Source organism: Lagenorhynchus albirostris, chromosome 7 (assembly GCF_949774975.1).
Source record: "Lagenorhynchus albirostris chromosome 7, mLagAlb1.1, whole genome shotgun sequence".
In the NCBI taxonomy this organism is placed as follows: Eukaryota; Metazoa; Chordata; class Mammalia; order Artiodactyla; family Delphinidae; genus Lagenorhynchus; species Lagenorhynchus albirostris.
Genome location: NC_083101.1, coordinates 56,681,758 through 56,704,184, shown reverse-complemented (window position 1 = coordinate 56,704,184; position 22,427 = coordinate 56,681,758). Strand labels below are relative to the sequence as shown.

Sequence of the window (22,427 nt, the reverse complement as noted above, 5' to 3'; positions counted from 1 at the left end):
GGTCTAAGTTTATCTACCTCTGAATACACCTTTCTAGTTTTGAACCACACTCCTCACAATTGAATCCTCATCACGGTTAGAAAGCTTGTTTTAAAAATATGCAGTGACAGTATATTCAAAGTCTCATACTTTTGTTTTCAAACAAAGCCAATCCCTTCATATGTATTCATCACACAAGAAACAGAGCAGTTCACAAACTAGATCTTCAGGGGCTGTTAATGACTGGAGCTTTTCTTCTCAGGCTTGAGGAGTTATGTCAGCTCCAAGTATCTGTAAGTAGATTCACTGTTTGCTGAGGGTCAGGGTGGGGGGTTAAGAAGGAGTACGTTATTTTCACCTGAGTAGATACTTTCCTTGAAGGAAATTCATCAGTTGTGTGGGCCATGGAATTTGGGAAGCTCCCGGGAATGTTGTTCTATTTAAGAAAATGCTGACTTACTCCGTGGTTTATTCTAGATGTTGGATGGGTGGTCAACAAGTCATGCTGGGGAGATGGCAGCCTGAGGCTAGAGAGGCAATTGGTTTACAAATTAGAACAAAGTGAACTGACCCCCACAAGACTTCGGCCTCATCAGCTCCTTGCCACTTGTGGTGTGCTGTTTGACAGCCCTTATTTCTAATTCTCAGCCTGAAGCCTGAAACCAAAACCTCAAAAGCCCCTTTGAAGAATCAAATAAAATTCTGTGTCTTATGGATATTTGTTTAGTATGTATTTACACACACACACAGAAGAAACCGTTATTTGATGTTGGGAGCAATGTTGTTGAAAAGGGTGTCAGTGTACCTTTAACTCTAGAAATATTTTATATAAAAGGATCAGGCCCATGATGACATGTTTAACTGTCGCAAGTAGATTTTAGGTCCTTTGAGTAGAAATGGTCTCATCCCCTGGGATCTCAGCAAGTCTTCCAGCTACTGTTCCACCTCCCACCAGCCTCCTGGCTCATGGGTGTGTTGAGCACTGAGGATGGGACATATTGGCCCAACATGTTAACAATTTTTATATGTAATAAGAGCAGATGAAATCTTTGTTGTCAACTATAAACTTACCAAATGCCCATGGTTTCTTGGTCCTCAATGATATGCATTAAAAAGCTGGTTTATTTGTTCATTTGCTTGGGTAAAACAACAAGCTGATGTTAATCTTGAGCTAAAATAATCTTCCTCAACAGGTTATGTAGCTCACGAGTTTATTTTGGATACAAGACCCTTCAAAAAGTCTGCAAATATTGAGGCCGTCGATGTGGCCAAGAGGCTTCAGGATTATGGTGAGTGGTCTCCCGGGAGTGACCCCTTGTAGGGGAACTTGGGTTTTTGACATTCATGTAGCTGCCCATGTTGGCTATGGACCACAGACTGACTGTGCAGGTACCATAGTAAACTGATCCACAGGCTAAATGGGGATCTGGGGGCTGTGGACAGAGAAAAAACTTTGCCCATGACTCCATCGGTACCATCCTTCAAAAGATATTAAATCACGCATCTTGAATCCATCAGCAGCTAGGTCAAGAAGACTTTATAGTTAACAAAGTTAAAAATCCCAGAGAAAATGATTGCTGCTCTCTGCCCATGTTTCTGGTAAATCCTTCCACCTATCCTACTCCTGGTAAACAGAGAGGTCCATGAAAGTGAAGGAAGTGAAGCAGGCATCCTGTAGGAGTGTTAGAAAGATGAGTGGCATTTGAGTTTTATAGCCACCTCAGTCGTGGCATAGCTGTTTCAGCTGCTCATAGAGATGAAGGAATAGGTGCACCTTGTTTTCCCAGAGATGATGTGATTTTTCTGTGAAGTCTTTTATCTGTGTGTTCTTAGTGGATGTTCACTCAGCACAGCCGTTATTAAAATATATTTTCTTAGTGACATTATTAATAACATCACAGAACCTTCAATTCTCAGGAAGGCTAAGTTGGGGAAAACTTTGCCTTTTGATGGATGTGGAGTCCTATCTGAATTTTAAGATGATTCGAATGACTTCTTTTAATAAGGAATGTAAAATCTTTAATAATTTAATAGTTTTACTATCGTATCATAACGGGAGTCCCACGTGTGTGACTCATTTCTCTCGTGAATGAATGATCTTATTATGTAGAGTTACACTGATAATAAATGGGAAAACCAGAGAGTTTTCATTAATGAAATTAGCCATTACCTCAAAATCTCCTGTTGGCTGCTCCTATGACCTGACTTAACTTCTCAGGCAATGGCTGAGTGATGGCTGATTCAGGTTAAGACTTCCCTTCTGTGATGTGTGGTCTGTATCCCACATCTGACTGCAGCAGCATTTGCAGGGAGCGAGGTGGGGGATGGAGGTAGGAGGGAAGTGGTATTTGAAGTCACTGCCCAGTATTTCCAAGTTCTGCTCTATCTACAACCTTGATATTTTGATGTTTGATAGAGTGATGGCTATGCTTGCCCTAAGCCCAGAACTGTCCAGGTGCCTGGCACATAGGAGGCACTCAGAACAATTGTGCTTAATAAGTGAGAGAATGAATGAATGAATGGCTAAGTAAAAAAAACAACAGTGAAAATGACAACACAGATTCTGGGTCTAAATCACCTACTGAATCAGAATTACTGATTACACTAGGGGTGAGGCCTAGTAATCTGTGTTTACAAGCACTTGGATGAATCCTATCAGGTGAGTTGTGGGTGGGGCATGCTGCCATATGGCAGAGATTTCTAAACTTAACCTGATTCTGATATGAGTTTTTAAAGGCTCATACCTTGGATTTCCTGAATCAGGGTTAAAATCCAGGAATCCGTGTTTCCATGACAACTCAGATGGTTCCAGATATGGGAACCACTGCAGCAGAAAACACTGGGCTGAATTTGCTCACACATGGAATTGAGGTCAGACTTAATGGGTAATGAGATCAGCTTGTTGTTTAAAAAAGAAATCCCGTTCTGATTTGGGTGACACAGTTGTAGGCATTTGTCAAAATTCATTAAATTGTACACTTAAGATCTGTGTATTTTGCAATAAGTAAACTATCACAAAAATATGGGGACAGATACTGAATTCAGATATTGAATTCTAGCTAATAATATGCATGCTGAAGTGTTTAAGGGGGAAGTGTACTGATGACTGCAACATGCTTGGAAATGCATCAAAACTAAGGTGGATGCCTTAGATATGTGATAGGAATAGATGACTAGATAGATATGTGATAAAGCAAACAGAGCATCATTGTAGATTCTAGGTAGAAGGTATATGGGTGTTCACTCTACAGTCCTTTCAACTTATTGGTATATTTGAACAATTTTATAATGAAATGTTGAGAAGACAATCCCTTAAAGAATGCAGGCATGACTCTATAAAGCACTCCACGTAATGATGCACACCAGAATTGGGAACCATTGCCCTCCAGGGCCAACTTAGTTGACGGAAATATCAACCTGGGAGCTGTTCACCTTTTAAAGTTTCATAGGAAAAAGTGTAAGAATTGGGAAAAAGTTTTTGGCTTTTGTCCAGGAAATCTCTCTCTTGACCATGTGTCTTGTCGATTGATCTTAACATGTGAAAGCTTTTGGAAACATAGAAATACCTTCAGCCTGTATTCAGTGTAAAGGTGAAGACTTTCTACATCCCGGGCAGGCCTCAGTTTCCTCATCTGTAAAATAGGGACAGTAACACTCACCCCAGGCTTCTTAATGCTTGTTACCTCATTATTTAACTTTTGGTAGGCTATAATATTTTAATTTCTCTTAACCTAAAGTATTACATGAACATTATAAAAGGATTCTAAAACACAAAGTGAAATAAAAACCCTAGTCTCATTTTCTGGCAATAACCCTGTTAGAATTTTAGTATTTATTCTTCAAAGCAGCTTCCCTCATAAAATATACATACATACATACATACATATATAAAGTGTATGTGTATATATACATATACACACACATATAAATGTGTATATATATAAATACTTTGCCATTTTTAAAATAGAAATGAGACAATATCATTAGGTAGCTTGCCTTTTTCACTTAAGTTGGGTAAACATTCAAAAATATTAACTAATATACATTTAAATACTAAGAATGGTTGCATATTTATTGTATGGAAGCCCAGTAAAATTTGCCTAACCAATCCTCTATTGTTGGATGTTAGGTTATTTCCTCAGCTTTTCTTCCATAAATAGTGCTAAAATGAATCCCTAGATATATATGGTAGCAAATTTATCAGATTATTTTCCTTGGGATAAACTATAAGATGGGGAGGGTCTCTTCTTCCCAATTGGGGAGGTCAAAGTTAGTGACACAAGTTCCCCCATCTCTTTTGCAGGATTTCATGCCCCTACCATGTCCTGGCCAGTGGCAGGCACTCTCATGATTGAGCCCACTGAGTCGGAAGACAAGGCAGAGCTGGATAGGTTCTGCGATGCCATGATCAGCATTCGGCAGGAAATCGCCGACATTGAGGAGGGCCGCATCGACCCTAGGGTCAATCCACTGAAGGTACGTAGGCACTGGTACTTTATCTAAAATATCCCAGAGAGTAGAAAACAGTGTCTGGATGGTGTGCCGGCAACCTCTGAAGTCTTACTGGAAGATGATATTCTTGCCTAGAATAATGCCATTCTTCTGAGCAGACCATACGTTCATTACCTGGAAGTTTAAATCTTCTTGAATCAACACAACAGTGGTTACTCAAGTATAATGTGGTTATTTATTTTTTTTTCCTTTTTTTTTTTTAAAGATTTTTTTGATGGGGACCATTTTTAAAGTCTTTATTGAATTTGTTACAATATTGCTTGTTTTATGTTTCCGTTTTTTGGCCACGAGTCATGTGGGATCTTAGCTCCCTGACCAGGGATGGAACCCGCAACACCTGCATTGGAAGGCAGTCTTAACCGCTGGACCGCCAGGGAAACCCCAAATGTGGTTATTTCTGATGTTTTAACTTTATGTATGCGTTTGGTGGTTGCGGGAGCTATTTACCCCACAAGGACCCAGTTGGCTTCCAAAGGAGGGAGCAGAGGCTGAAGGACCCTATATAGTTGGAGAAGTCTTATCATTCTGTGTCTCTGTTTGATGTACTCTACTGAGATTATTTACCTTATGAACTCTGGATAAATATATTCTTTTATTGGAGTAGTTATCTCTTAGAACAACAAGATTGGTACTTGGCCTGAATGTTTTACCATGTTTATGGCCTACACTGGAAAAAAAATTGTTAGGCATTACTTCGCCTCTTCCAAAATATGTTCCTTTTATATCTGGTCAGAGCTCTAAGTTCTGCATTAGGTCCAGACATTATTAAGCTGAGGGATCATGAATTGAGAATACCTCGAAGGCTGTGGTTCTGTTGTTATGGCTTCAAGCCAGAGGAGTATGAGATGTTCAGGGGAGCTCAGACAAGTTCCAGAGCTGCCCAGCTGAAGGTGGAGTGCTGGGGCCAGTGGCTGGCGGGAGAAGGCCAGCACCGTGCTCAGTGTGAGTTTGACAGGGTAGTGGAGGAATATAGGATTTGCTCTCATTATTATTTCTCTTTTCTCTGGATTCTTTCAGGGTTTAGGCCGTTTTTTAAAAAATAGCAATAGACATCTAAAGAATACAATACTGAGATACAAAAGCAAGTGGAGGATAATACTCACAGGATGATATAAGGTTTAAAAGTGTACCAAACTAGGCTCTATGCAGTTTATTAATATATGCAGTAATAGTATAAAAACACGATGAGAATTGTGACAACCAAATTCAAGGTAGTGGTTATCGCTGGGGAGGAGGGCCAGCAATAAGATGGAAAGGGGATATGCAGGCAGCTTCAACTGTATCTGTAATGTTTCTTGTTTTAAAAGGTTAAGAAATATGACAAAAATGTTGATTTATGTTGGGTGCTTATTTTATTACTGTAACTTTCTGATATTTGAAATATTTCACAGTAAAAATTTCCCTACCAAAATTTCCTTCCCCCCAAACTGAAACAAAACCACCACCCTCCGTCCATGGGCTTCCATCACCTCACTGGTTAATGTGATGTGCAGAAGGAAAAGGCAGTGTTCTGCTCTGACCCCTCTCCCGTCCATGTCTCTGTCTCAGATGTCTCCACACTCGTTGACCTGCGTCACATCCTCCCACTGGGATCGGCCGTATTCCAGAGAGGTGGCAGCATTCCCACTTGTAAGTTCTCCTCTGAAACTGGATGTTCCCGCTGGTCCACGTTCATGGGTGTATGAGAGGCCATCACCTGCTCTGAAGGGCTCCCACTCTTGCTGTCTCCTCACCATAGTGACCACATGTAGTCAGAACAATGCAGAACCCAGGAATTGGCTTTCAGAGCTCTGAGGTCAGAGTCAGAATGCCAACCAGGGGCCTGGGAATCCTCAGGGTGCACAGTGCAGGAAGACCAAACGGGAGTCCCTGTCAAGTGGATCGATGTTTTCTACCATCATCCAACAGAGAGATGGCCCCAAATGCAGTCTTTCTCCCCTTTGATTCTTAGGTGAAGGTGCTCTGTGGTATGCTCGGCAGAGCAGGGACAGGGGGATTCGGATGGACAGTAATGAAGGAGTTTGGATTTTAGCTTTTTATACTTTTTGAGTACTTGTTGGGCTAATGGTACCTCAGGCCGTGGGAATATCATTGCAGTTTCCTCTTCCCCACCAAGAGAAACCTCTCAGAATATCCCGAAGATTTCCGTCTTTTGTCCCTTGCAGCCCTTCGTGAAACCAGAAAACAAATTCTGGCCAACCATTGCCCGGATTGATGACATCTATGGAGATCAGCACCTGGTTTGTACCTGCCCACCCATGGATGTTTACGAGTCCCCATTTTCTGAACAGAAGAGGGCCTCTTCTTAATCTTCTCTCCCTAAGTTCAAGTGACTGATTTAATGGCTTTGGCGCGCCTGATCAAGAAATGTTTCACTTTCCACCACAGACTCAAGTAGGGGTTTTATATACTGTGTATATTTTTGTAATCTCTCTCAAGGTACATGTAAATACAATTAGCATAGTGAGTGGAAGCTCATTGTTGGAAGATTGATTTGCTTTGGTGCCTCTGCTTTCACATGTAGCAGTTGATGTTCAGGTTGCCTTGATTGGGACCACTTAGTTTTTTGCATAGAAAATTTGGGGTGTGCTAGTAACTTTAACTCCAATGTAGCAAGTTTGCAGTATAGAGACTATACTGAAGATCCGATAGACATATTTTTATTCCAAATAAGTCCTTGTGGACTGTGCCATCTGTGGGAAATCCCAGGGCAAATGTTTACATTTTGTATACACTGAAGAAATCTTTTTCCTCCTACTAATTTGCCTAATCTGTAATAGTATTTCTGAGTGTTCTCCTTTTTCCATGTGTGTAGTTTTTTAAAAATCTGCAATTAATAATATTCTAATAAAAGCATTGCAATTTGAAGAATGCCTTCTTGGTCCACTTTCCAATGTTAACTCCCATGTACCCTAGTTTCAGAGGAGTTTGAAGGGTAATGAGAATACCCAACCCAGTAGAACCGTTACATTATTAGTTGTGTCTTTGGCTAAAGAAACAGTTTGTATGTCTCAGTCAGCAGTGAATGCCACTTTAGCCCTTTCTGCTAGAATTGTGTTTGGCTGCTTATAACTGAAAAACCACCACAGCATTTTAATTAAACAGCAGCTCATTTTTTCTCATTTAACAGTAAGTCCAGAGATAAGAAGCCGAGGGGTAGTCTTCAGTTTTCCTGTTCTGCCTCCTTTGCATACAGTCTTCATCCTCACGGTCCTAAGATGGCTACTGCATACCCGGGCATCACATACCCATTCTAGGCAGGAAAAAGGAGGAAAAACAAAAGGCAGATTCCATCCAAGTCAGGTGCTTTTGAAATGCTTTCCCAGAGGTTCCACCCAGTAACTTCTGCTTACTTTTAACTGGCCAGGCTTGGTTCAAATTGCCACTCCTAGCTGCAAGGGAGTATGAGAAGGTCTTTTACCTGGGCATGTTACTGCCCCAAAGAAAACCAGAAGTTTGTTAATTGAAGAAAAGGAAAAGAATGAGTTTCAGGTAGGCAATTAGCACGCCTGCCACAAATAACTTTTCCCTAGAAATAGCAAATGCTTCATATGTTCCTCCCCAAAAGTTATTGAGCATCTGCTCTAACCCTGACTACTTGGTTCCTTGTTTGTTACTCAACCAACCATCATTCAAGCTATTATGATAGTGACCAGAACGAAAGGTCTGCGTGCTCTATTGAATGCTCTGCAAGCGGTCTACTCATTCTCACACTTAAAAGTTTGTAGAACTGTTCATTTCAGCCTAACTAAGCAGTAGCGAAGTGATGGGATCCATGGTTCCTTTTTTACATAATAATTAAATGATTAATATCTGTTGAGTACTTCTCAGGTACTATTCTAAGTGTTTATTATTTCATTGGAGCCTCACAACATTCCACTTTTACACGAGGGGGAAGGTATGGAAGGATGCCCAAGGTCACACAGCTGATGAGAAAGAACAGCCAGAATCTGAACCCAGGCTGAACAACTCCAGTTCCTACCGGTGTAAACTGGGTACCACACTGCCATGGTCACCACACACCTGGAGACTCTGCCCTTCCTGAGCTGGAAACCAGGCTCTCAACACAGACTGACCATCAGGGAATGGAGTAGCCCCTTCTGAGGAAGCACAAGCATGTGTAAACAAACCATCAGAGTGAACAGCAATTCTTTTCTTTCTTATCAGACTGTAAAGTGTTAGTGGTCGAGTACCCAAGTTGTCGCCACAGCTGGTCATTCACTGCTTGCCTTGGAATATGTTAGGGGCAAAAGCAGGTGATTAAGAGAGTTGAAGTAAACTGTCTGTCTTCACTATTAAGTCACTCATGCGTTCACCTGAGGCTTGTGCCATCTTTCCCGGCTCCGGGTCTTTGCCCGTGTAGTATCGTCCACCTGGAGCACTTGTCCCTGTCACCTTTGCTTTGCTGGCTCCCGTTTGTTCTTCATGTTCCAGCATCTCTTCAGGAGGTCTTCTGCACGTCTCCATGAAATGGGATCTCTCTTTTTCTAGCCTGGCACTCAGTTTGTTATCCTACACTCTTTGCACAGTTAGTAATTATTCTGTTTACTTGATTTTTGTCTACCTCATTAGACTAAGTTTTCTGAGAGCAGGGACCATATCTCATTCATCATTGGATTCCCAGTGCTGAGCTGGGGTCTTCCACATTGTATGTGTTCAACAAACAAATATAAATTGAATGAATGAAGGAATAATCCTTGATCTCAAAGAGGGACACTGCCATGGAAACCAGTATTCCCAGTGCATGCTGTGAGGGTTCTATTAAAGCTAAGTACAAAATGCCAGGCCTGGGAGACACGCCTCTGGACAGGCTTTGTATAGTTCCCCCTCACCCCCACCTTGTGATAAAATTTACCATTTTAACCATTTTAAATTATTCAATTCAGGGGCATTAAGTACCTACAAAATGTTATGGAGAATATACCTTTTGAGCACTTTTGAAGATGAGGAGTCTGATGTAGACACACACATACATCCTGTGAATCGGGCATCCCCTTGGCCTTCTCACAGCCCTGGGACAGGCCACAGGCCACTCCTGGAACAACCCTCGCCTTGTAGCTGTGTGTCATAGAGGGGAAGGGCCCCAGTTCAGTCTGAAAACGCCATGAAGGATTTCCCTGGTGGTGCAGTGGTTAAGAATCCACCTGCCAATGCAGGGGACACGGGTTTGAGCCCTGGTCTGGTAAGATCCCACATGCCGCGGAGCAAGTAAGACTGTGCGCCACAACTACTGAGCCTGTGCTCTAGAGCCCGCGAGCCACAACTACTGAAGCCTGCGAGCCACAACTACTGAGCCCACACACCTAGAACCCGTGCGGCGCAACAAGAGAAGCCGGCGCAACAAGAGAAGCCACCGCACTGGGAAGCCTGCGCACCGCAACGAAGAGTAGCCCCCGCTCGCTGCAACTAGAGAAAGCCCACGCGCAGCAATGAAGACCCGACGCAGCCAAAAATAAATAAATAATAATAATTAAAAAAAAAATCATGAACCCTCTAGATACATATAGGGAACGTGTTTTCCAATGACCAAACTGGTGCCTTTCATGCAAATAAAGGAGGCAGGTGCCAGTTTTGGGTGCAAGAAGCCATCTGGGACAAGCAGTTTGGAAGTTGAGATGTTAGCACTTTGAGAGGTTTGCAGGGCTCTGGGACATTAACATTTGGCTCAGACATCAGCCAGGGTTAGGGATGTTACCTAGGGCAGTGGTTTTCAAACCTTAGTGTGTCTAGATCACCAGAAGGGCTTATAGACAACAGAATGCTGAGCCCTGATGCATTTCTGATTCAGTACCTCTGGGGCAGGGCCAGAGAATTTGCATTTCTAACAAGTCCCAGGTTTTGTTGCCTCTCAGCTTTCTTTGTTCACATTTCAGAGACATTTCCAGAACTCTAAGCCTTTAAGGGATGGGTCTGGGGAGGCAGGTAGGGGTGAGGAAGAGGCTGGACTTAGTCAACCTTGCATCTTTTATGCAAATCTTACCATTTTGAGAGGAAAATCCCTCTATGACCGGAGCAGACTGTCCTAGAGCCGATGCCACCTGTGCTTCTGCCTGTCTGGCCTGCTAGGCTCGCTCCTGCCATTTGGAAAACAAATCAGCTTTATTATCAATAAGAAGCCAATTGGAGACTGTGGTTTTAGATCTCTAGCTGGAAGGGCTTGCTTCTCCATTTTTACCCCCATGCTTCAGCAATCTGAGCCCGGGGACACCCCACTCAAGAAAAAAGCTTGAGTCTGTAGAGCAGATACGCTAATCCAGAATTGCCGCCCTGTGCTGATCCCAGGTGAAGGGAGGAGATAAAAAGGGGGGGGGGGCTTCCCCAGTGCTAGTGGAGTAACGTGGTGATCATCGTCAATCACCTCCTCTGTGGAGAGCAGTAAGAGGTAAGCCAGGAGGCAGGAGTGTTCCATCAACTGAGGTCATTCCAGAATGTCCAGAAGACAAGAATCCAGGAAGCAGGAGTTGGTGCCCAACACAGAGCATACTACTCTCATAAGTCTGTTTATTTTCCTGCTGGGTGTAGTGCAGGATAGCAACCAGAGTACTTGCTTTGTAGTCAGACTGCCTGGGGTGGTATCCCAGCTCCCCTATATGTACCTGTATGGCCTCAGAGAAGATAATTAGCATCTCTGAGCCTCAGTCGCCTTATCTGTAAGATGACATTACCACTCCTAGGTGAGAGTGAATTCGATATATTGTTTGGAACCTGGCACAAAGTAAGTGCTCCTTAGCTCCTGTTATTATCCTCATCTTCACATAGGATCTAATGTCCTATTCTATACATCCTGCACTCCCTGTACCAGCACAGGAGTCCTGACTCCAGTTTGACTTACCTTGCATTCAGATCCATCTTCTTTCCCTTTTCCATTCCTAAGGGCCCTTTTCCTCTGGACCACCAGAGAAAGTGGGAGGAACATGAGCTGTGACTTCATACGGATCTGGATTAAATTCTCAGATATACCAACTGTTTTGAGACAACAGGCAAATTCACTTATCCTTCCTGCACTTCAGTTACTTAAGGTATAAAATAGCAATAATAAAAGTACTTACTTCAGTCAGCCTTGTTGTAAGGATTAAACAAGATAGAGTGAGCACTTGGCATAGTGTCTGGTACCTAGAAATCACTAACTTATTCAGCAAACTGACTGAGCCATTATGTACCAGGCACCATTCTAAATGACAGAGATACAAGATGAACAAGAAAGTTAAGTCCTCTTTCATGGGACATCAATTCTAGATGGACAAACACATCAAGACTTCACAGTATTAAATGTTCTTTAGAAAACAAAAACCAATATGGCCTGTGGGTGGGTGGTGTTTGGGAATCCTTTATATTAGGTGACCAGGGAATGATTCTCTTACAAGGTGACTTTCAGGCTAAAATCTGAACAAAAAGAAGCCAGCCATGACTAGATGTGGAGAAGGGGCGAAGGGGGTGTTCAGGAAGAGGAAGAAGCATATTCGAAGGCCTTAGTATCTGTATTCTCCATCTTATTTATTTAGCATTTGGTTATTTTCAATCTCATATGTAAAGGGTTTTAAGAATCCCTGGGAAATAGGGAAGAAAGAAGATGAGGAATAAACGCTGGGGTCAAAGAAAGGTGTCCGAATCTTTCTGGAGTCAAGAAGGGGGAGGAGGGGTTTGAGCCTAGAGTCGAGATCATAGGGAATGAAAATAGGGTCCAGAGAGGAAAAAAGGGACCCCAGCACAGGATGGAGGGCTTTGAGGGAAAAGGAGAAAAGGTATTGGGGAGGGGAAGCGGTCCTTGGGTCAGGAAGGGAGGGCAGGATTTGTAATTGGGGAAGGAGGGAGGGAAGAGAACTGAAAGTGGGGAAAAGATGCAGGTTAGGAACAGCAAGGAAATGGGGGAGGCGGTGGTAGGGGTCTGTGGTAGGATGGCGAGAAGGATCCAGATGTGGAAGAGGAAGGAACATCATTACCTCAGTGACACGGCAGATGAAAGAAATATTGGGGGGAAAGAAAAGCCAGATGGGGGGGTAGGGGAGGTGGGAGAAAGAAGGGGGAGAAGGAAGAGAAGGGAGTCAAGAGCATGAACAATTGGCCGAATTAAGGAGGCAGGAGAGAACTCCCTCAAATTAGGAAGAGGAGAGAAATCAAGAGAATGGGGAAGGGGGATGGTTAAAAAGTTGACTTGAGAGCACAGGGTCTGACAAAAGGAGAGGGTGGAGGGCAGGAGGAAGCCCAAGCTTGGGAGGGAGGGAGGCCAGCAGTAAGCAGAAGGTGGAGGAAGAGGAGAGAAGCAGTGTTGTGTGGAGGGTGGGTGGCGAGTGGACCAAGAGACCTAGGGTCCAAGTTCCCTGGATGAGAAAGAGGCTGGGAGGGGGGGCACCAGACATAGCGGAGTGGGAAGGTCTCTCAATACAGGGGTAGAGGGAGGACCCCATGATTAGGAGGGAAATGTGTGTGGGAGGGAAGGACGCTGAGAGGAGAGGAAGGACAAGGAAGTCTTTCTTAGAAACCAACTAGGCGGCAAGAGTTCTGAACTGAGGGAACCATACAGGATCCAAACCTGAGGCCAGAGGTAAGGAAGTAAGAGGCAGGGGGGTGACTACCTCGGGGTTAGTCAGTTGAAAACTGAGTCCAGAGAGCAGCAAAGCCCTGAGGACAGGGCTGGTGGAAACCTCCCAGGAAGGGAGCCTGAGGGGCTGGAGGACCCGCCTGCTTATTTCTGGCCACAGAAGCAGGCAGGGACCCTGCTGTGTATGACTAACCAAGATGTGTGGTCTGTGTGGGTGAGTGTATATGTTCTTTTTCCTCTTTCTTGCTTCTCCTGTTCATATGTAATTCTTATCGCTTGCTTCATTGACTACATGATCTCCCCCTTCCCCCCTCCCCTAGCCCTCCCTGTTCCGGGGGGCCTCCCAGCTGTAGCTTTACCTTGCCAACTAACTTCCCAGCCTTCGTACACATTGTCCATCTGGAGCTTTTCCCATGTCTTCTCCCCACCTCTCATATATATAACTTCCTCAGGATGGGGAACAAGTCCCTGATATTAAAGAAGCTACAATCTCTGCTGTCAGATCACCCATCCCGAAGTTTGTTTTGGAACATGTAGTCTATCTAGGGGAGGGGGCAGTCTCTGGTGCCTGGAACTGGGAAGGGTTACTGGATACCTTTTCCGTAAAAGCAGTGCTGCTCAATTAGGGTTTAAGAGGCTTTTGAAGGCTAACCTGGAAATCTACCTCTTTCCTCTGTATCATTGTTCCTACAGGAAATATTTGTACAAATTCATATAAGAGATTTCATTTTCAACCTACATTAAGTCATAGATTATGGCCATCATTCTTCGACAAATTAAGTTCTGAAATGCAGGTTGGAGATTGCCTGTAATTTCTCCTGAATTCAAGAGAATCAATGGACAGTGGAAGGTTGAAAAAAATCAACTACAAATTATTATTATTATTATTTTGCGGTATGCGGGCCTCTCACTGTTGTGGCCTCTCCCGTCGCGGAGCACAGGCTCCAGACGCGCAGGCTCAGCGGCCATGGCTCACGGGCCCAGCCGCTCCGCAGCATGTGGGATCTTCCCGGACCGGGGCACGAACCCGCGTCCGCTGCATTGGCAGGTGGACTCTCAACCACTGCGCCACCAGGGAAGCCCCAAATTATCTTTTTTAAATGGACCTCCATGACTCTCTGGGGGTCTGGATCTCTTATAGAGGTCTAGGGTTTTCAGAACCAACGCAAGAGAATTTTAGTGTGATTTTGATCTGTCTATTGCCCTGTAAAAGCACTAGTAAAAGCGTTTGTAGAGTTTGGGGTATGACATTTTCAATTTCCTACAAAAGCACTTCTGAAGATCATTTGAAAAAAATACAACAAAAAACTTGGTGAGATTCACAAGATTTAAGTGCTTTAAGTAACAGCCGAAGTTATAAATTCCCAGAAAACAGGGTGGAATCCAACAGCACCAGGAGTGATATCAGTCATCCTAAAAAAATGCAGAATTTCCCCCAACAGTGCTGCCACTGGGAACTTGATCCAAAATTGCTACTCACTGCAGTAGGAAGCAGCCAAAGTACAATTAGATTACAAACAGATTCTTTCTTAAAAGTCTGGCATAAAGAATGGAAAAAGATAACTTGCTTGCATTCAAGACATTTTATCCAACATGAACTGCATAGGAATATTAAAGTTCCCCAAAATAGAAGAACTAGATGTTTTTATTGGTTAAAAGAAGCAGCTTCAATGCATTCCAAAAGACAATGAAGAAAATACTTTCCATGGAAGGAGACAGTTGGGTAGGCTGTTACATAAACTTGCAAATAGCAAAGGAGTGAGTATAGTGTGTGGTGCCAGCCATGTTGGCTGGGGGTGGGGTGGGGGGAGTCGGGGGGTAGAGAGCAGAGTCAGCACTATTTCTGCATTTTGTCAGAAAGACAGCCTTTAGCCTGGGACAGCATCTGCCATTCACACCAGTGCTGTCAGTCTGAGGTCTAATGCTCCTGAGCAAGAGGCAGTTTGGGGACGAGAGGCTGAAAGGAGCCAGTTAAGCAGGCTCAGTATCATCCTTAAGCAACTTCATTATTTCCCAGAAACTGGTTGCATTTAGGAATGAAGCCCATGGTTTTTACGGTATGCAAACGAGAAGAGTCTCTAAAAAGAAATAGGTGCCATGCAACAACCACTCAGACATTTTCAGATGAAATTCAGTCAGGTTACACACCGGTTCTCTTTAAAATCGTGTCCAAACCTGGTTTTCAAAGAGCAAAAGGATGTAATACGAAAATACTGGAGTAAATAATCAAACAACATAGTGAAGCAGAAAAAGTAGTGGAAAGTAACACAGCCTTGAGCTTAAATTCTAAATCTGCTCCTGACTACCGTCAGTGACTTAGGATGAGTAACTCTCTTATCTCCAGTAAAATGGAGATGATGGCATTTACCTCACAGGGTGTGCGAGTAGTAAGCTGGTATGAAACATACCAACGGTACTCAATTCTTTTTGGACACAGAATGAACATATACGGGAACTGTTGCTATCCCTGCTCCAAAGACATAGATATGCCAGTGAAATACTTCTCTTCCCCCCATTAAAAAACACACATAGGTTCTCAAGGAAGAAAAGGAAATCTCCACTTGGCAGAAATGAAGAGGGAACCCAAAGGACCTGACACTACGAGGCCCATGGAGGCGGCTGGACTGGATATGTGTCTTAGGAATTGGGATTCCAAAGATGCCAGGGAAGAGATGTTAGGAATCGAGGCTGCAGTTATAATGTATAGTAAGAAGCAGGAATGGGGTATGCTTAGAATTGGGAAAGTTCTGTTCCAATACCAGGACTGAAAAACTGGTATTTCTAGCTCAGGGTCACAGCAGGAAAACAAACTTTCCCTCCCAGGCCACGGGTGGAAACAAAGTCACTAACAAGAATCTTTGCTACATGTGAATGCAGAAGCCAAATTCGTACTAGTTGCATCGTGAAAGAGTCCCATTCAACAAAATTAACAACTGGTTCAGTTAAAAAGTGGGCTAGACTCAAAGAAAATTCAGTGAATTGGAAGATATAAGGAAATCACTTAGACCATAGCACAGAGTGGTAAAGAGATGAAAGATGTAACAGATACTAAGGTATGGAGGGTAGACTGCTGCAAACTTCTAGGAGGTTAAGAAGGAGATAGAAAAAAATGGAACAATTATTTTTAAAAGAAAAATTTTTAATTCCAGAACTGCATTTTCAATTTAAAGGAGTACAATGAATCCCAAAGCAAAGCAAACAGCAATTAATCCACACCTAGATAGATTTTAGTGAAACTCCAAAGTCATTGGGGGGGAAAAACATATATCCTTCAAAGAAATAATCAAAATGACATCCAACTTTTTTCAGCAATAAAAGATGCCAGAACACAATGGAATACCTACAGAATGCTGCAGAAAGAATAACTAGCAACCTAGAATTCTAAACCCAGCCAATTTATCTTTCTAAAATCAGTGGGGAAAAAAACATTTTCAGACTCACAAAGACTGAGAAAATTTACTGTTTGTAGACTTTCACTGAAAAGTCTACTGTAAAAAAACATCTTGAAGTATTCAACAAGAAACAGTGAGTAAACAGACAAAACCTGTCAAGTAAAACAGCAAGTCATATTTAAAATAACTTGAGTTTTAAAAAATAAGTTATAACGAATAGTAAACATTAATAGGTCAGAAAAGGTAATCTGAAGGGAAACAAAAATATATTTGTTTTATTCAGAAAACAACTGAGCTACTGACCATTTTATAAATACCAATCATATCAATATGCTCTAAAGTGTAGTAAGTTGAAAGATTAAGGATGATCACAAAATGATAGAAACATTACCTTTCAGTCCAGTGTGTGTGTGTGGCAGGGGTGGGGCGGCGAGGATCAAATCCTCTTCAATTATGAGAATATGGAGGAAAAGTAAGAATTACTCCTGCCTCCTCCGTAACAATAAACAAACTGCAATGATAGGAATAAACATTCCAGTAAAACACACATAAAGAGACTAAGTTTACCTATTAAAAGAGAAGACTATCTTAAAGCATAAAGTCCAATGAAATAAAATTCGCAGATTTTAACATTTGAAATACTATATTTTGTTTATGAATACCTAAGTATAAACAGAAAAGGCAACACTGAACTCATAATTTCTTGGGAGGGGGAGGGGAATGGGCAGGGTGACTGATGAAAGTATGTCTGCTTTGTTTATAGTATTTTATCCATTTTTGAAAGGCTACTTGGAGGACTCTGAGTACCACACAAGATGGAGTAAATACATTTCACCTCATTCCTGCTACTAAATATAACCAAAAACCCTGGACAAAATATATAAAGCAACTATCAAAAGGCTCTGAAAGGTGGAAAAAAGGTGATAGCCTGGGTAGGCACTTTGGAACTTGAGGAATGACCTGGAAGTTTCCTGGGGTTTTTCTTTTGCCACCTTTTTACTTTCCTGGTTTGGGTGCAAGAAAAACCTAAAACCTGAAAACATCAATGGGTACAGATGAAGAAAACAAAAAGCCTGCTCTCATAAGCCAAAGGATGGGAAAAGGGTGACCTGTATGAAAAAATCCATTTGATTATACCTGCCCCATTCCAAGTGAACACCCATCCCCATACTCACTAGATGTGGCCAAGACTGTGGGGAGGAGCCCTGTGGACCATCCCTGCCCTGTACTGAGTGACCAGCTGCAAAGAGGCAGCATCTTAACCATCCCAACTAGAGGTTGAGGGAGGATTACAGAGAGAAAGAAGCTGGAGAAAGGGTTCCTTTAAATCTATTAATGAAGTCTTGGGCAGACCCTCAAGCAGACCATGCATGAAACTGACCATAATCAACATGGCAAAGTGAACTATGGGTGGACTACTGCTGAGGTTTCAGATTGGTTTCTGGGTAGCATCCAAGTGGAGGTGAACCAGAATAGCAACGCAGAGGCTTTGAAAATTGACACTGAACCACAAAAGTGGGCCTGAACCCCGCTGAACCTAAACAGTTGGCCTTATAAAATAGAAGATTTAAATAGGAATAAGATTCTCATATTACTCAAAATGTCCAGGATCCAGTACAAAATTACTCATCATATAAACTTGAGTAAGAGATATGTGGAAGACCCAAACAAATTTTAGAACTGAAAAATACAATAACCAAAATAGAAAAAACTTACCCGATGGGCTCAGTAGCAGAATATAGATGGCAGAGGAAATTATCAGTGGACCTGCAGATCACTAAGAATTAATCTAATCTGAACAATAGAGACTATAAAGTGAGTAAAAATGAACAGAATCTCAGAGACTTGTGGGACAACAACAAAACGAACATTCATGGCATTAAAGTTTTGAAGGAGAGAAGAAAAAGTACAGGGCTGAAATCACATTTGAAGAAAAAATGGCTGCAAAGTTTCCAAATTTGACAAAAGATATAATCTAGACTCAAGAAGCTGAATGAACCCAAAACAAGACAGATCTAAAGAAACTCATGCTTAGTCACATCATAATTGAAAATTAAAGACAAAAAAAAATCTTGAAAGAGGCTAGAGAAAAACACCACATTACCCATAGGGGAAGAACAATGTGAATAACAGTTGTTGTTTTTTTTAATTTTTAGTTATTTTTGGCTGCACTGGATCTTCATTGCTGAGTGCAGGCTTTCTCTAGTTGCGGTGAGCGGGGGCTACTCTTCGTTGTGGTGTGCGGGCTTCTCATTGAGGTGGCTTCTCTTGTTGCAGAGCATGGGCTCTAGGCACATGGGCTTCCGTAGTTGTGGAATGCAGGCTCAGTAGTTGTGGCGCACGGGCTTAGCTGCTCTGCGGCATGTGGGATCTTCCCGGACCAAGGCTTGAACTGCTCTCTCCTGCATTGGCAGGCGGATTCTTAACCACTGCGCCACCAGGGAAGCCCAACAGGATACTTCTTAACAGAAAGCATGGAGGCTCAAGCCTTAACCAGGGGAGAATCCAGTTCCATACTCACCTCCTCTGGCTTCAGGATCTTACTGGCTGTTGGGTGGAGACATCAGTTTCTTGCCACATGAGCCTCTCTTGAGCAAGAGAGGGTGCCCAAGTGGAAGCCACAGTATCTAACTTTGGAAGTGACATCCCATCACTTCTATTCACTACATTACATGAGTTGAATAAAAGCATTCCAGCCCACACTCACAGAGAGTAGATTACAACAGGGCATGAAGCCCAGGAGGTAGCGATCACTGGGGACCATCTTGGAGGTTGCCTACCATGCCACCAACCAATTTATCAATAGCTTTGTCAATCAATTTGGATAGTAAAGAATTCAGTTTTAAAACAGCAGACGTTCTAGTGCCAAAGTATTAAAAAGATCAATTAAATTCAATTTCATGTCTATTGGTAGGCTGAGGAATTTAGGAATGCTATCGGTCAGGAAAGGCTGGGTCATGTATTAGCGACTCAAAAACCTTATGCTCTTAAAATTTACTTCACACTCACGTTGCATGTACATCACAAGTTGGCTGGGGACCCCACTCTGATAGAAAAGCTCTATTTAGATGCTACTGGTCTCCATGGAAGGGGAAAGAAAACTCTGGAGGGCAATGAAATGCTCTGCTCGGAAGTGACACATAGCATTTGATACAACTAACTGACCAGCTGGTCACGTGGCCCTGGCCAAGCACAAGGAGGTTGGGATGTATAATCCTAACACGTGCACTTGAGCCAGAAATACCTGGTGAAAAGTAAAAATGACTACTACAGTCGTTCTGGTCACTAAATTTTCAACCCATTCTTGTCTCCTACAGAGACTACACGCCCCCTCTGTCCAGAATGGTTATAATGAAAGAACAAAATGAAGTGTTAGTGAGATTGTGGCAAACTGAACTCTCATACACTGCTGGCAGTGTAAAACGGTACAAACTGCTTTAGAAATAGGTCTTCATTCTTCCTGAATAAATATTAATGAAATTGATGGGTTGTATGTTAAGCACGTAATTAATTTTATAAGAAATGTCAAACTATTTTCGAAAGACAAAGGTTTGCAGCAGCTTGCCTTATAATAGCGAAATCCTGGAAACAACCTATATACATCAGGAGGTGCATAGACAGATTGCAGGATACTCATATAATGGATTACTCAGCAATACATTCAAATTCTGGCAGTGTCCATTCTGTTTTGTCTGTTGCATTTTGTTTTCACAGTCATGTTTATTTCAAAGAATTTTAATCTCAAATTACTCTTTGCACAGCAGCTTGTTCTTACTCTATCAATACTATGCAATTTCATACTTGAGGATATAGTCGTAAAACTCTTATTCTTTCATTCATTTTTTTCAATACATCATTTGGTCGGCCTGCTTGGTCCCTCTAGCTGGCTCTTGATTCCTTGTGTCCAGTGACTGGTGTTTAATCTTTTTTTTTTTTCCTGTGTAGCGTCTGATTAACCCAGGTTACTAAATATCAGTTCTTTCAGAGATTTAAAGGTCTGGTGTGGGGACTAGTCAGCGGACAAGTAAGGATAACTCTTCTTACTGTGAGCTGTTGCTGAGTGGGCCACCAAGTTATTTCCTCAAATTAAGACAGACAAATCAGACAGGTAGGCAGTAATGAGCTCTATCTTCAGGGTGTCCTGAAGAAGAACGGGGAAAGGTTTCGTCCCTGGTGCGCAAAGAGAAATAGACATTGGGCAAGTCAGAGCAGATCCCCAGCTCTTATAAGTAGGATCTATACTGAGATCCAAAGCTTTAAGCTTTATATAGGCAGGGCCCCTTTATGTTAGCCAAACTGTCACAGCAGGGTTGTAAGACAGCTAAGGGTGTTTTTGATTGCCAGCTGCCAAAAGATTACCTAATACCCTTAAACATACTAGCATGCACATATTTGTTGAATGAACCATATTATTTAGAAGTGAGTTCTAAAACTAGAGGATCTGCCTACTCTAACTAGAAAAAAGAAAACTCCTACCCTTATGAAAGTGGCTGAGTGCTCAGCAATCAGTATAACTTACTAAATGTAATAGAATCCAGTAAAACCCTCAGCTTTCAAACTTATGCCCAAGAGACAACAAGACATTATGTACCACCCTCCTGAAGGATGACCACACCACTTATGAGGAAGTCTTGCCGCCGCCCCCCCCCCCCATTCAAGCCTGAATTTGGTCAGTCTTGAATTCTAACTACCAATTTATAGAAAATAAAGAGAAACAGGTTAAACTATACCACATGGTTATAAATGGCAAAATCTATTCTGTTTGAAAGGCCCCAGAACATTTCAAAATGCAAACTGTAAAAGGCAAAGGGAAAAAAAAAGATTAAGGGGATATACACAGATTAAAGATACTTACGAGATAGCAATTAGTAACAATGTGAAGTCCTTATTTGGATCCTGATTCAAACAAACTTAAATATCCATGTATGACATTTGAAACAATGGAAATTCGAACAAATATTTACTAGATTTGATGATGTAATTAGTTAAAAAATTGTTTTACACGTGTGACAACATATTGTGACAACATTATGCTTTCTGAAAGTCTGTATCTTCTAGATACAAACTGAAATATTTATGTAAAAAAAACTTGAAGTCTTTAGAAAAAAGTTTAAGAGTAATATAAAATTGTTTAGCTTTGGGACATTCTTGACACTTCCGAACATGTTAAGCTGTAATCACCTTTTTTTTCATAATCTATCATTTTATAGCAAAGTTAAAACAACATATAGCATAAATGTGGGAATTCCTTATTTCCGTAAAAAGTGGTAGAACAAATTCAAGTAGCTGAAACTGGAAGGTATTCTCCACCCTTCATGCAGCGATATGGCCAATGCCAGAGGAAATAAAATACTAGATGATGCAATTTAATGATTCATTTTCAATCTAATTTAAATTTGATTCTTCAAAATAAAAATGATTCTAATGTTTAAAACTAGCCCTAAGTGACAGTAGCTCCAATCACGGTGCTGTGTTTCCCAGAGCTGCTTTTGAGCTTAACTGAATGCAGGAAAAGCACTGAAACCAGTCTGGCTTATATTCAAATGTGAGAGTCTACATAGCCCAGAAGTAGATTGCCAGGTCTGGACTCAGATAGCCTGTTTACAGCACTGTTCTGGCACTTCCTTGCCCTATGAACTTTGGCCAGTTTCTTAACCTTTCTGTGCCTTTGATATTCATCCATAAGAAGAGGATAAGAAATCCTGCCTATTAGGACTGTCAGAATTAAATAAACACACATGAACAAATGCAAAGCAAATATTCAATAAATATTGGCTATATTTATGGCTCTGAATTCAGGGGTAGGAAAATTGATTCGATAATATTAAAAGTTTTATGAAAATTTAGTTTCAGAAACTAGAACTGTTTTAGAATATTCTCAGGTTTGTGAAATAAGTAGCACTGATTATGCTTAAATTGAACATAAGACTTGGTTGTTATAAATAAAAGAATAGTCACTTGGTTCTTAATTTGAAACTTTTTCCCCATTCAGTTAAAAACAACCC

General features: G+C 41.9%; 1 protein-coding gene and 1 long non-coding RNA gene across 2 annotated transcripts in view; one reads left to right on the top strand and one right to left on the bottom strand.

Annotated features, from left to right (window-relative positions):
• GLDC (glycine decarboxylase) overlaps window positions 1-7,333 on the top strand; it is a 98,983-nt gene extending 91,650 nt beyond the window's left edge. The window contains exons 22-25 of the mRNA XM_060155066.1: window positions 1,173-1,268; window positions 4,283-4,455; window positions 6,040-6,120; window positions 6,657-7,333. Of these exons, the coding sequence (XP_060011049.1) occupies window positions 1,173-1,268; window positions 4,283-4,455; window positions 6,040-6,120; window positions 6,657-6,800 (494 nt within the window). The 3' untranslated portion in view covers window positions 6,801-7,333. The remainder of the gene's footprint in view (window positions 1-1,172; window positions 1,269-4,282; window positions 4,456-6,039; window positions 6,121-6,656) is intronic.
• LOC132523636 (uncharacterized) lies at window positions 7,136-18,093 on the bottom strand. Its single transcript, XR_009541597.1, has 3 exons — window positions 16,814-18,093; window positions 10,472-10,565; window positions 7,136-7,744 (listed from the first exon to the last, which is right to left on the bottom strand). It is a non-coding gene; the product is annotated as an uncharacterized LOC132523636 (long non-coding RNA).
• Between the last annotated feature and the right edge of the window lie 4,334 nt (window positions 18,094-22,427).